General features: G+C 37.9%; 1 protein-coding gene across 1 annotated transcript; it reads left to right on the forward strand.

The window, feature by feature from the left end:
• Nucleotides 1-7,522: 7,522 nt before the first annotated feature.
• Nucleotides 7,523-10,358, forward strand: LOC133039152 (uncharacterized). The gene is made up of 5 exons (XM_061117980.1): nt 7,523-7,644; nt 7,840-7,970; nt 8,102-8,194; nt 9,688-9,926; nt 10,050-10,358. Exons 1-5 carry the CDS (start codon nt 7,523-7,525, stop codon nt 10,356-10,358), a joined length of 894 nt encoding a protein of 297 aa, XP_060973963.1.
• The last annotated feature ends 3,595 nt before the right edge of the window (nt 10,359-13,953 follow it).

Genomic DNA, 13,953 nt, shown 5'->3' on the forward strand with positions numbered 1-13,953 from the left:
GCATTGAGAAATAATCTGGGAACATTCAGCTTCCTTAAGCCACAATTTTTCAAATCTAAATCTCGATCGATACTGGACAGCAGAGGTAGTAGATTGCAGATTAATTACACTGAGGACAGCTCTATGATCTGAACCGTAGTAATCCAGGTGAGACACATGTGGAGAAGCCAAATTATCTTTCCAAATGGTATTAATGAACACCCAGTCGAGACGTTCTTGTAAAGCTAGTGGATTCCGTCTATTCTTAGCCCAAGTGAAATCAGGACCCGTGTGAGGGAGTTCAATAAGAGAGCATAAGTCAATTGTGGTTCGAAATGCCATCATATGATTATCAGAACGTAAAGGACCAGAATTTTTGTGTGAATGTGAAAAAATCTCATTCAAATCACCTACAAGCAACCATGGATCCATTGGAGAGACATCAGCAAGTCTTTCTAAAAGAGTCCAAGTGTGCTTCTTATTAGAGGCTTCAGGAAAACCATAGACAGCCGAGAAGTGCCAACGAGGACCATCATTAAAAGAGATATAACAATCAAAATAGTTAGAGTTCATTGATAATAGAGTTACATTTACATCATCATGCCATAGCAACATTAAACCACCCTTAAGACCCGAACGAGGGACTTCTAAACCATTATTAAACTTTAAACATTGTCTAAAACGAGAAATACAACCAGAAATTAATTTAGTTTCCATAAGAAACAACAAGTGGGGAGTTTGCTCACGAACAAGCAAACACAGACGACGGAATGCACTCGGATTCCCCAAACCCCGTGCATTCCAACTTACAACATTCATGATGAAAAGCGGGATTGCTGAGCAATCACCGCTGAAATGTCCTCTGAACCAGCAGAATCATCACAAGAGGTAGAAACTGGCAGGTTGGCAGTCGCTTCAATTGAGGAAGGAGAAGGACTAGAACCATTTGATGCACGACATCTCTTAAGAGTTTTCCTTAGTGAAAGACTATCAAATTGTCTCTTAAAAGCTTTGTTTGGATTGGTATTTTCCTGGTCATCAAAACCATCCATATCATCAAGATCAGAATGGGGCTGGTGCGAGACAGTAGTAGCAGCAATAGCTTTCCCAGTCTTTTTGGAAGAGACATCCATAGTAACATTCTGGCATATTTCTTCACGAGAAAAATTAGGAATAGGAGGATAAGTGGCAAAGGTGTGATCAACAGGGAAAGGACCAATGTTGGGAGTGAAAACATCTTTTAGATGAACCACTGAATTATCGCAAGGAACAGTTTTAAGGCCAGGAGAATGGCTTGCAGGAACGGCAGCAGTAAGTGGATGCTGAACATTTAAACCAGCAGTAACAGAAGGCTGCATTTTTTGTGTAGTAGAGGGAGAAATAGTGCGAGTGGTTGTAGGAGGATGATGATTCTTATTAGTATTTGAGGATTCTCCCTGTAGGAGAGGTCTTGGATGTGAAGGTGGCCGATTGTTGATCTGTGGAATTGTAGCAGAGAGTGTTGATCGTGCTAGTCGAGTTAAGAGTGGCCACGCACTTCCTTTAGAAAAATCCGATCTATATCGATCATAACTAGATGTAGGCAAAGGAGCACCCTTCAGACTCGGTCGATAAGCCAGTTCTGATTCAATCCCATTATCCATATTTTCAAGATGGACCAGACACTTATTAAAAACATGTCCAATTCTTCCACATTCCATACAATAATCAGGCAAACGTTCATACCGAAATTCCACCCAAAATTCATCTTTGATATTGGGAAGAGAAATCATTTTCCCCCTTAGCAATGGCTTAGTAATGTCCAATCGAACTCTAAACCGGAGAAAAGGACCCCAACCCTCAAAGCAAGAATCCTGAAAGACTTCAATAAATTCCCCAATTAGATTTCCCAAAGCCTTAGCAAGCGGTTGAGTCTTACTGAGAAAAGGGAGTCGGTAGGCTTGAACCCAAAAAGGAGAATAAACCATCTGTTGAGGAGTGATTGAGTTTAATGCAGATGGCTCAAGCAAGACAATATGGTGGCCCTGGAAATGCCACGGTTCCTTCTCCAGAGCACGAATTTTGTCTCCAATGCAGCCAAAGGTGATCAGGAATAAATCAGAGTGGTGTTCTGAAATAACAGCTTTGAACCTTCCATCCCAGTGTTGAGCCATCTGGTTCTGCAATGTTGACAGCCAGACCTTTTTAGGAGAAAGGATGCGCACGACCAAGACTAAATCAAGTCTTTCACTCTGATCAGGTGCACCATCATCAGTAATGGCCACCACTGATCTCTCATCATCAGTTAAAGAGATCGTTGATTTCATTCTGTCAATGAAAGGATCCATAACAAGGAAAACCAGGAAGAACTTGGAAGCAAATCTTGAGAAAAACTGCTAGAAACCGGCAGAAAAATAGAGAAGGAAAAGAAGAAATCATAAAAATTTAAAAAATAACTACCAAAAGAACATTAACTGCCACAGAGCACAAAGTGGGCAGACCTCCTTCCAACTTATCTCCAACTTAATGTAAAATTTACCTTTTATATTGGGCAAAGATATAAAAGTTTGAGCTTTTTTATTAGATAAATAAAAGTTTGATCTTATTGTGGTTGTAATTTATTTAATAATAATTAATAAATTATAAAATTATATTAAACTAAAAAACTACTCGCGGTAAATATTTAAAAAATTTAACATTACCAATTTTTTTATATAATCTTTGTTAAATAAAAAAAAAAAAAAAAAAAAAAAAAAACATGAGAAATTAGGTGTATTAGGTGTACAAACTGCTCACATGTATTTACAAAATTAGAAGTCTCACATGATTCTTATAACATTTTTCTGTATATTCTAATCATTCAAAATTATTCTCATCACTATGTATTACATATTTTTTATTAGATCTCACTAAAGAGTTTACTATGTACATATAAAATAAATCAAGTAATAAGTTAACATTACTAATATTTTTTTCAATTTTTATTTTTGAATAATATGATAAGTTAGGTATACAAATAGTATAATCTGTATTTACAAAATTTCTTTTTTATAATAAAAGTTTGACATAATTCGTATAATATTTTTTTATATCCTGATCATTTAAAATTGATATCCTCATTTTATATTACCCGTTGTCATTATATCATCTTATACATCATTTGAATTATTAAATTATAAATAATTTCTAATTAAAACATATATAACATACAATTAATCAAAAGAAAAATATGAGAATGATATATATATTATTAGAGTTATAATTAGGTAAATTTTTAATTTTTTTAATTAGCAATAATTATAAATTATAAATTAAAAAATTAGGTTCTTTAATAATAAATAATTATAAATTTTAAGACCTTCTTCAATTATTAAGTTATATACTTGAAAATACAGTAATTAGCATGATTTTATTTTTTAATTTTCTGTACAATTTTCTTAAAATTAATTAGTTAATAAAATTAGTAGATAATTAAGGCGTGTGCGACTCTGTTCTTCTCTCTTCCATGGCGAAGAAGAAGAGAGCTGTCTGAAAGCCTGTAATTCAAGCTACTGATCCGATTGACAAGGAGATTGAAACAGGAGAATCGTCTGGGATCGATGGATTGAATCTTATGGTTGAAATTGCAGAAATTGGAAAATTAGGGCATGAGGTGGCGATTCAAGACTCTGCTTCTGGGAATGAGATTCCAATTGAAGACCGATCGACTGGTAGCTGGGCACAAAACGTGAAAGATGAGGAATAGGTGGTTAATCAAAGGACGTTTGAAGCTTCGGCTAAGAATCATTGGAGTGTGTTGGCGAAGGAGCACACTTCCTATCATGCTCTGAAACTTACTTATATGGAACCGATGATCAAGAATGGCATCAAAATTGCTCAAGTTGATATTAATGAAGTTCAGGAACAAGCAGCTTGCTGGAATTTAGCCATTATCTGTATGGTATTAGGTGCCAATCCACCTCTCACTGTATTCGAAGGATTCATAAGCGTGTTTGGGGGCACCTTGGAATTGTTCAGATTGCAAGAATGGCAAAAGGCTTGACTATGGTTAGGTTCAATGATGAGGCTACTAAGGATCAGGTATTGGAGAATGGAGTGATCCAATTTGATCGAAAACCAGTAATTGTTCGACCATGGACTACGGATATGAACACTGTGAAATTGGTAAAATCAGTCCCTCTCTAGATTCGTTTACATGACCTTGGCCTCCAATATTGGGGGGAGAATAGCTTGAGTGCTCTGGTTAGTACTATTGGAAAGCCTATAATGGTAGACCAATATACTAAAGACAGATCGAGAATCCAATTTGTCAGGATCTTGGTTGAAATGGACATCACAGATTCTCCTCCAAAATCAATACAATATCTAAATGAGTTTGGGCAACTTGTTGAACAAGCTGTAGACTATGATGTTGGAAATTATTTTACCAGGATCTTAGATCTACTCACAAGTATGTTGATTAACACCCTAAATATGAACTTTCTAAAACGATGAAATAAACACATATAAAGTGTAGTAAACCTTACATTGGGTGCAGCGGAATAATATGACTCCTTCCGTTCAGATCTCTAACCCTTGTATCCTTTCTGTCGCAGAGTATTATCAAGATCTGAACCTGGATCTCTTTCTCTGATTCTTTAGTGCTGAAACTCCTTCTTGCTGAAAGTCTTTCTTCACGATCTTCCTCACTATGATTGATGTATTACTTGCTGTGTGTGGGCACTACTCTAATCACTAAGTATTTCGAAATCTTAAGGAAGAAGAGAGAGAGAGAGAGAGAGAGAGAGAGAGAGAGAGAGAGAGAGAGAGAGAGAGAGAGAGAGAGAGAGAGAGAGAGAGAGAGTGGGCGGCCAAGTATAGAGAGAGAAGGCTCAGGTTTTTCTGAATGAAAAGTGTGTAATTTTTCCTGAAGCCTTCACTATCTATTTATAGCATTCCACTAGGGTTAGATTTGAATTATTTGGCATTAAAATAATGAAAATATCAGAGGATAATTCCTATAAAAGTGGCCGGCCATGGCAGTATGGATTTCGGCCTCACTTTTTGCAATTTTGCAGTTTTATCACTTTTGCATCTGATTTTCTCAAAAAACGCCAATTTTCTAATTCAACCATTTAAATGCCAATTCTAACTATTTAATAACTATAAATAATTATTAAATAACATTGTCATTTATCATATTTATTAATTGAACCATACAAAGTATCATAATTAACAAATATGCCCCTAAAACTCTTTCTTTACAATTTTGCCCTTACTTAGTGAAAAATTCACAAATAGACATAGTCTAATTTGAGAATTATAATTGATTAATCAAAACCAATTATATGAGTCTTACAAGAAATATTATCTCAACTAGTGGGGGGACCATGGGTCTATATAACCGAGCTTCCAATAAGCAGATCAAGAATTTATAACTTAAATTCACTGACTTATTAATTCTTCGTTGAATCCACGCATAGAACTTAGAATTGCACTCTCAGTATATAGAATGCTCTATATGTTCCACCATATAGACACATCATTAGTTATCCATTGTTATAATCCTAATTTGATCAATGATCCTCTATATGAATGATCTACACTGTAAAGGGATTAGATTACCGTTACACCCTACTATGTATTTTATCCTTAAAACACTTGACCCCGTATAAATGATATTTCAGCTTATGTGAAATGAGTACTCCACCATTTATTTTCGTTTGGTCAAGCTCGAAGGAGATCATCCTTTGCTTACTATTCACCAGATAGAAGCTATAGATTCCATGTTTATGTTAGCGCTCCCACTCAATTGCACTACCGTGTTCCCAAAATGTACGTATCACCCTGACCTAAAAGTAGGCTTAACTAACAAATCAAAGAACACGAATAGCCTCCTGAGATTGAGCCTAATCATAACAGGATTAAGATCATTTGATCTAGGATCAACTAGGCGATATTGACTTGAATAGATTTTACGGTATGTTTAATAAATCTAAGTCAAAGTTCAATATCGGTCCCTTCCAATGCATACTCCATGCACCCAACCTGAGCTTTACTTCAACCAATGTTCTGGAAAGAACATAGCATTTCTCCAAATGCAAGTAAACTCTTGTTGTAGATTATCATATCAGTAAAACCCTGTGTCTGATAAATCTAGGAAACTTTATTCACATAGTCATGTTTACTTTCCAAAGTGTTGACAACACAATAAACAGGATCAAGTATGTGAAAAGGGTTTCAGATGAATTTATAAATCAAATAGACAAGCAATTGATAAGGTGAACCAAAACATACACAAATGAATGAAAAATACTTCTGTTTCTTTATTGATGTTGAATAAAATAGATTACATTGAAATGGAGTTTTATTTAGGGCATAAAACCCAACATATGAATGGTTACCTGTAAAGTGCAAAAATTGTCAAGGATTTGGGCACATTTCTGCCGACTGTCGCAAAGGAGTTGCTGAGTTGAAGAGGAAAGAAGGGGATGTTGGCAAAAAAAAAAGTACTGAACAAGGGCTGCCACAGTAGGAAAAACAACAAGTTCGGATTGAAAAGCCTATGCAAGTTGTTTAGGTAACTGCTAAAATTGTTGTTAATGGTGTTACTAATGTGGATGATAGTTGGTAGACTCCTAGAAGGTCTTTTGTGACAAAATAACAGAGCCAAATATCAAACATAAAACAGAGTACCATTACTTCTTCTGGGAACAGGAGCCATCTAGATTAATGAAGGAGGTCTCAAAGGAGAGTATTGACCCTGATTTTATTAATCTAAATGGAGAATTGCAGTGTTGCTAGTTGGAACATTAAAGGAATTAATAAAATGGAAAAACAAGATTCTTTTGTTGATTTCTGTAGTAAGAATAAAATAGGAATTGTTGCTCTTGTTGAGACTAAGCTTAGGGGTGAAAAGGTGCGAAATATGATGGATAATAAATTTTTGAATTGGGAATATTTTTCAAGTCCCACTATTGAAGGCAGGATTTTGATTCTGTGGAGAAGACAGTATGTGAAGGTTATTGTTATTGCTGAAACACCTCAGTTGGTGCACTGCTTTGTTAAAATGGCAGGTCTCCAACATGCTTTCTGTGTCACTTTCGTGTATGGTTTTAATACCATTGAAGAAAGGAAAACTTTATGCTCTAACCTATCTATCTTGAAACACCCTGTCAAGCCTTGGGTTCTTTTAGGGGATTTCAACTCCGTCTTTAATTTTGGGGATAGAATTGGAGGAAATCCTATAACCCAAACTGAACTTGTTGATCCTAATAATTGGTTTGCTTAAGCTCATGTTGATGTTTTAAAGAGAGAAGGCTCGGTGTACACTTGGACTAACAAGCAAGAGGATTCAAAGCGGATTTATTCGAAAATAGATCATGTTTTTGTGAATGAGGATTGGAGTGATCTTTTCCCAAACACTCCAGCCTTATTTAACTGGGAATTAATTTTGGATCATTGCTCTTGTATCATCACTGTTGCTGTTACTTGTGAGATAGGCTTTAAACCTTTCAGGTACTACAATTTCTAGGTCGATTACCATGATTTTAAGGAAGTTGTCATCTAAAGCTGGAATAGACCTATGTTTGCTAAAGGTTTGAGGGGTGTTTATCTGAAGTTAATGAGACTTAAGCACCTGTTAAAGAAATTTAATCATGACAAGGTGGGGAAAATTGGCAAACTTTACCATGAAGCTCAATCAAGGTATGTAGAAGCTCGACATCTTGCTCACGCTCATCCTAATGACCTACACTACCAACAATCCAAAACTAATGTTGCTGCCATATTTCATGATTGTGAGAAGTGTTATTTTAGCTTTCTCAAATAGAGAAGTAAAGTCACTTGGCTAAGGAAGGGGGATGTTAATACTTCTTACTTTCATGCTTGTCTCAAAAAAAGGAAAAATGAAAACAGGATTGTGTCTTTTACTACTGACAATGGTATTACTAATGATAATTTTCATGAAGTTGTGAAGCATTTTGTAGATCATTTCAAAGGCTTTATGGGGAGCAGTAGCAAGACCTTGACGGGTATCAATAAGATTTGTTTGAAGTTTGGAGCTCTTGTGACTGTTGATCAACAACTTGCTATGCTAAAACCTTTCACTTGCAAGGAGATAAAAAAAAAGCTCTATTTAGTATCCCTAACTCGAAATTGCCAGGTCTGGATGACTATGGCTCTGGTTTTTTCAAGGCAGTTTGGACTAATATAGGTGCTGAAATATGTGGAGCAATTAATGAGTTTTTTACTTCAGGTATGTGACAGTCAGTAGTCCCGTGATCCGTAAGGGGAAACACTGGGTAAGCTGTGCAATCCCACACCGCCTGGGGAAGGTCAAGTGGGATGATTCTGAGACTGTGTAGGTATGGGACTACATAGTTGAATAGAGCTTAAATGGATTGATTGGTACTACCTATGTCAACAAGGTGCATCTTGTTTTTCGGTAGCCCATCTCGAAAGAACTCCACAGTTAAGCGTGCTTGGCCTGGAGCAATTTCAAGGATGGGTGACCTCCTGGGAAGTTTTCCTAGGATGCATGTGAGTGAGGACAAAGCACGCTGAAAACACTCGTGTTGGTCTGTAGGGCCAGTCATCAATCCAGGAAGCAGCTAGAGTGGTGTACTCGTGTATAAGAGCCATTCATTCCGTGGGTGTAAGGACCCAATGGTATCAGAGCCTTGACCCAGCCGGAAGTGTGGTCGACGAGGACGTCGGACCCCGTAAGGGGGGGGGTGATTGTGACAGTCAGTAGTCCCGTGATCCGTAAGGGGAAACACTGGGTAAGCTGTGCAATCCCACACCGCCTGGGGAAGGTCAAGTGGGATGATTCTGAGACTGTGTAGGTATGGGACTACATAGTTGAATAGAGCTTAAATGGATTGATTGGTACTACCTATGTCAACAAGGTGCATCTTGTTTTTCGGTAGCCCATCTCGAAAGAACTCCATGGTTAAGCGTGCTTGGCCTGGAGTAATTTCAAGGATGGGTGACCTCCTGGGAAGTTTTCCCAGGATGTGTGTGAGTGAGGACAAATCACACTGAAAACACTCGTGTTGGTCTGTAGGGTCAGTCATTAGTCCATGAAGCAGCCAGAGTGATGAACTCGTGTATAAGAGCCATTAGTCCGTGGGTGTAAGGGCCCAATGGAGGCTTGAAGCGGGGACGTTACAAAATGGTATCAGAGCCTTGACCCAGCCGGAAGTGTGGTCGACGAGGACGTCGAACCCCGTAAGGGGGGGTGATTGTGACAGTCAGTAGTCCCGTGATCCGTAAGGGGAAACACTGGGTAAGCTGTGCAATCCCACACCGCCTGGGGAAGGTCAAGTGGGATGATTCTGAGACTGTGTAGGTATGGGACTACATAGTTGAATAGAGCTTAAATGGATTGATTGGTACTACCTATGTCAACAAGGTGCATCTTGTTTTTCGGTAGCCCATCTCGAAAGAACTCCACAGTTAAGCGTGCTTGGCCTGGAGCAATTTCAAGGATGGGTGACCTCCTGGGAAGTTTTCCTAGGATGCGTGTGAGTGAGGACAAAGCACGCTGAAAACACTCGTGTTGGTCTGTAGGGCCAGTCATCAATCCAGGAAGCAGCTAGAGTGGTGTACTCGTGTATAAGAGTCATTCATTCCGTGGGTGTAAGGACCCAATGGAGGCTTGAAGCGGGGACGTTACAAGGTAATATCCCCTTGGAATTGCATAGCACAATGATATCTCTCCTAAAGTTTATAATCCTTCTAAGGCAGTTGACTATAGGCTAATTGCTTGTTGCACAACTCTATACAAATGCATCTCTAAGCTCATGTGTAACAGATTGGCTATGGTTCTGCCTATTATTATCAACCAAAACCAAGGTGCATTTGTTCAAGAGAGGTCCATTGCTCATAATGTGATGATTCTTCAAGATGTGTTGAAGAATTATAGAAGGAAGAATGCCTCACCTAGATGTGCTATGAAAATAGACATTATCAAGGCTTATGACACGGTTGACTGAGACTTTCTTGAGGATTTTCTTAATGCCTTCAATTTGCCAAGGACTTTTGTCAATAGAGTCATGATTTGTGTTAGGAATACTTCCTACTCTTTACTTATGAATGGCCGTGTGCAGGGTAGCTATAAAGGGGCCAAAGGTCTTCGACAAGGAGACCCCATTTCTCCTCTATTGTTTGTTCTAATCATGGAGTACCTTACTCGGCTTTTACAACTAGCTGCTCATGACTTTAACTATAGGTATCATCTCTTATGTAAAAGTTTAAAGCTTATTAACTTGTATTTTGCGGATGATTTGATAATATTGAGCAAGGGAACGAGACAATCTTTACGTATTATCAAAGCAGTTTTGGATGATTTCAGTACAACTACATGGTTGTTCATTAATACTCAAAAATCTCATATCTACTTTGGTGGGGGTAGATAGTAGAGAAAAAACTGATATTTTAGCGAATATGTCTCTCATTGAGAGGGATTTTCCTCTAAAGTATCTTAGGGTGCCCTTGAGACCTACAAAATGAAAGGTAGAAGATTGGGGGGATTATCATTACCAAAATCAAACAACGGCTGCATAATTGGGCAACAAGACACCTGTCTTTTGCTGGTAGAGCTCAATTGATTCACACAGTCTTGCTTGGCCTCATGAGTTACTGGATGAGCATTTTTATTCTCCCTCAAAGTGTTACTAAGGAAGTGGAAAATTATTTAGGGGTTTCTTTGGGGAAGTAAAGGTGATATGAGCAAAATGCACATGACCTCTTGGGAGAAGGTTTGTCTTCCTAAGTCTTATGGTGGCATTGATTTCAAAGAAGGATCTAAGTGGAATCCTGCAATGATTTCAAAGTATGTTTGGGAAATCATGGAGAAAAAAGATCTTCTTTGGGTTAAATGGGTGAACCTAATTTACCTCAAAGATGAATCTTTCTGGTCCTACAACCAAAAACCTGACACTAGCTGGTACTAGAAAAAGTTATGCACGCTGAGATTGAAATTTTTAAGGGATGTAATTATGAGGGCTGGTAAGAATGGTAAGTTTAAAGCTGCCACTCTTTACAGTAGTCTTCTTATTCAGAACAGGGACCCTTATAGTAAAGCCATATGGAGCTTTTTGAGTTTGCCAAAGCATCAGTTTATTCTTTGGCAAATTGTGAATTCTCACCTTCTCACTCGTGACAACTTGAGCAAGTTTCACATCCCTCTTGAGTCACGGAATTGTCCTGTTTGTGAAGATCACTTGGAATCTCATGACCACCTCTTTTTCAGCTGCGCCTTCTCTCGAAGAGTTGCGGACCGAACCTTTGAATGGCTGGGGAATAATACTTGGCCAGTCAGGTATATAGATTGGAAAGCTTGGCTAACTTTGAACAATTCTAGTCTGATAAGAAGAATTCAAATTGCCATTCTTGCTGTTGTGTGCTATGCTATTTGGTTGAACAGGAACAGATGCATTTTTGACAATTGTTCTAGATCTGATTTGTCTATTTGCTGAGGTGAAAATCATTGTTTTGTATAGATTACATCTTGTAAAAAAATAGAAAAATATCTAGACAGGAGAGATTATTTGTCAACAAGATTCGATGTAATTAATTTGTTGTTGTTGTTGGCTCTTTAGCTTGTTGGAGAGAGCTTTGATGGTGTATTTGCTCAGTTGATTAATGAATATTCTTCTTAATCAAAAAAAAAAATATTAGATAATTAAACGATACAGTAATTAATAGTAATGAATTAAATCTTAAAAAGTTGTAAGTTGACAAAATGAAGTCAAAATAAAAACTAAAAGACTAAGGTGTCTCGCATTAAAGAAGTAGTTATATATGTGGTGTTTTTTCTTTATTTTTTTTTTAATAATGATCAATTTTATAATTATAAAAATCTACAATAATGTAAGATATGACATGTAAAGCTTGGATATTTTGCCTTATTTTACAAAATACTAATTTTGATGCATTAATTGAAAAGATTCAAAATTGTTTGGAAATACACAGTGGGTTTTACAATTAATATGCAAAAAGGCGAATGATCATTCATATTAAAAACAAAATAAGTAGTTGAGTGTATTTTTTTTTTAAAAAAAAATGCTAGCATCCCAATGAGCTTAGATTACTTTACTATAAAAAAATACAAAACCAAGGTGCTACCGGCATTTTAGACCGTTTGTCGTCCATAGCCCCTCGTAGTATACATACTAGAACTGACCCAGCTCATCAAACTTATATTCAATGTTCCCTGTCTATTACCTGTAGGGGAAAGTAAGGGGGGTGAGCTAAAAGCCCAGTAAGGAAATGTTTTAACACACATTAACATTCAATACACTGTACATGTCTTAAATTCACAACAACAACCTGGGCACATTTACATTTAGCACTACCATTGCTATGGAATAAGGTATCTCTACATTCAACAACACTATTGTCGTATCATACCTTACCATAATAATATTGTTGCCTCAGATTTTTCCTAAAATACGTGGCAGCGACTGCGTGCGACACGTAGATCTCAAAGAACATCCACTTACAAAAATTGGTTAAGTCATAGGCAGAGAAGTGCATCTCACGAGTGAGCTTCCCGGAGGAGAGCATAAGACATGCCTTTACTCTCCGGGAGGCTAGAATTGTAGCAAGGCATCTTCGAGAGGGAAAGAGTTTGTTCGAACAATCATTTCATATTTAATGCCGCATGGGAGGAAACGTATCAAAACCTCCATAAGAGGATTTGACAGATGGCGTGAGCCTTTTTTACGGCGATTACACGACAATCGACGAGTCTAGTGATGGCTCCATTATGAAAACTCACATCAATCAAGGGAGGATAAAGGGTTATATTCACCTAATCCCCAAGATACCTGCGGCATAGATCATGTATTTCCTATTTTGTATCTTCTAGGATTTGTGCCCCTAAGAGGCTAACACTTAAAGACAAGTGATCCTTTTCTAGGGATCCTCCCGAAAAACACTATAAATACCCCATAGATAAAATAGAAAAGGGGTCGATCAATTAATTAAGGAATCAAAGGGGGTAAAGAAGAGATAGAGAGAGATTTAACAAGAACATTCTCTGTATAAACACTCTCATAAATACAAAAGACTTGTGGACTAAGGCTCATTAATGATCGAACCACGTAAAAATCACCTGCATTAAAGCTTCTACAACTTTTTTCATTCTATTATTTAATTGGTTGCCAAAAATCTCGGTCAATATTTTGGTGTTTTCATTGAGAGTTGAAGGAAGCGTCGTCAAAAAGACAACAGTCAAAGAAAAAAAAAAGTTAGAGTAAAAATGGTGGAAACTCGTAACAATACACGTTAGCTCTGTCCTCCTCAGGATGCTCAAAACCTAGAGGGCGAAGAAGTGGCCTCACGAGTAAATGTGGGCTCTGAGGAGCGAGGTGAGGCTAACGATGAGGAACAAGGAAAACTTCGAAGGGTACAACACCTATGACGAAGGCAGCTATACGGAACTACTTGTCTTAAGGCAAAAGGCGGTTGATCATGAAGCAGAACTTGCAGCTCAAAAAGAGCAAAATAAAAGGATGCAAGAGGTGATGGTAGCCATGCAAAAAGCCATGGAAACGACAGGGATACATATACATCCCAAGGCCATCCCAGCGGGACTCGAGAAAACACCGAAAGAATCCTCACCAAGTACTCAGAAACCCAAGACCAGGGAACCAAGCCCTATACGGTACCCTTTTGAGGAAAACCCTGGGAAAAATCCAACTTCGATCCCTGGGAGAAAGAAAAAAGTGTAGGATCCGCGAAAAGTCCGCTCCGATTTCCCAAAAGGGAAAGGTTTGTAGAGGGGCAAGCTCCCTCGAGCGAGTCTTGGCCCTCAAGACCGAGAGGACCGAAAGAGCGTATCTGTTCACCAAGAACTCGGGGAGAGAGGGAGGAAAAACCGGAGGTACCCTCCAGCCAACTTAAGACAAAAAATCAATGAAAAGCATGGTGACTTACGAGACCATTTTGACAAGAAGAAACACGCGCTGCCGGCTTCCGCGGTCACGTTGAATGAAGGAATCCTAG

The sequence above is a fragment of the Cannabis sativa genome, chromosome 6, assembly GCF_029168945.1.
Source record: "Cannabis sativa cultivar Pink pepper isolate KNU-18-1 chromosome 6, ASM2916894v1, whole genome shotgun sequence".
NCBI classification, from domain to species: Eukaryota; Viridiplantae; Streptophyta; class Magnoliopsida; order Rosales; family Cannabaceae; genus Cannabis; species Cannabis sativa.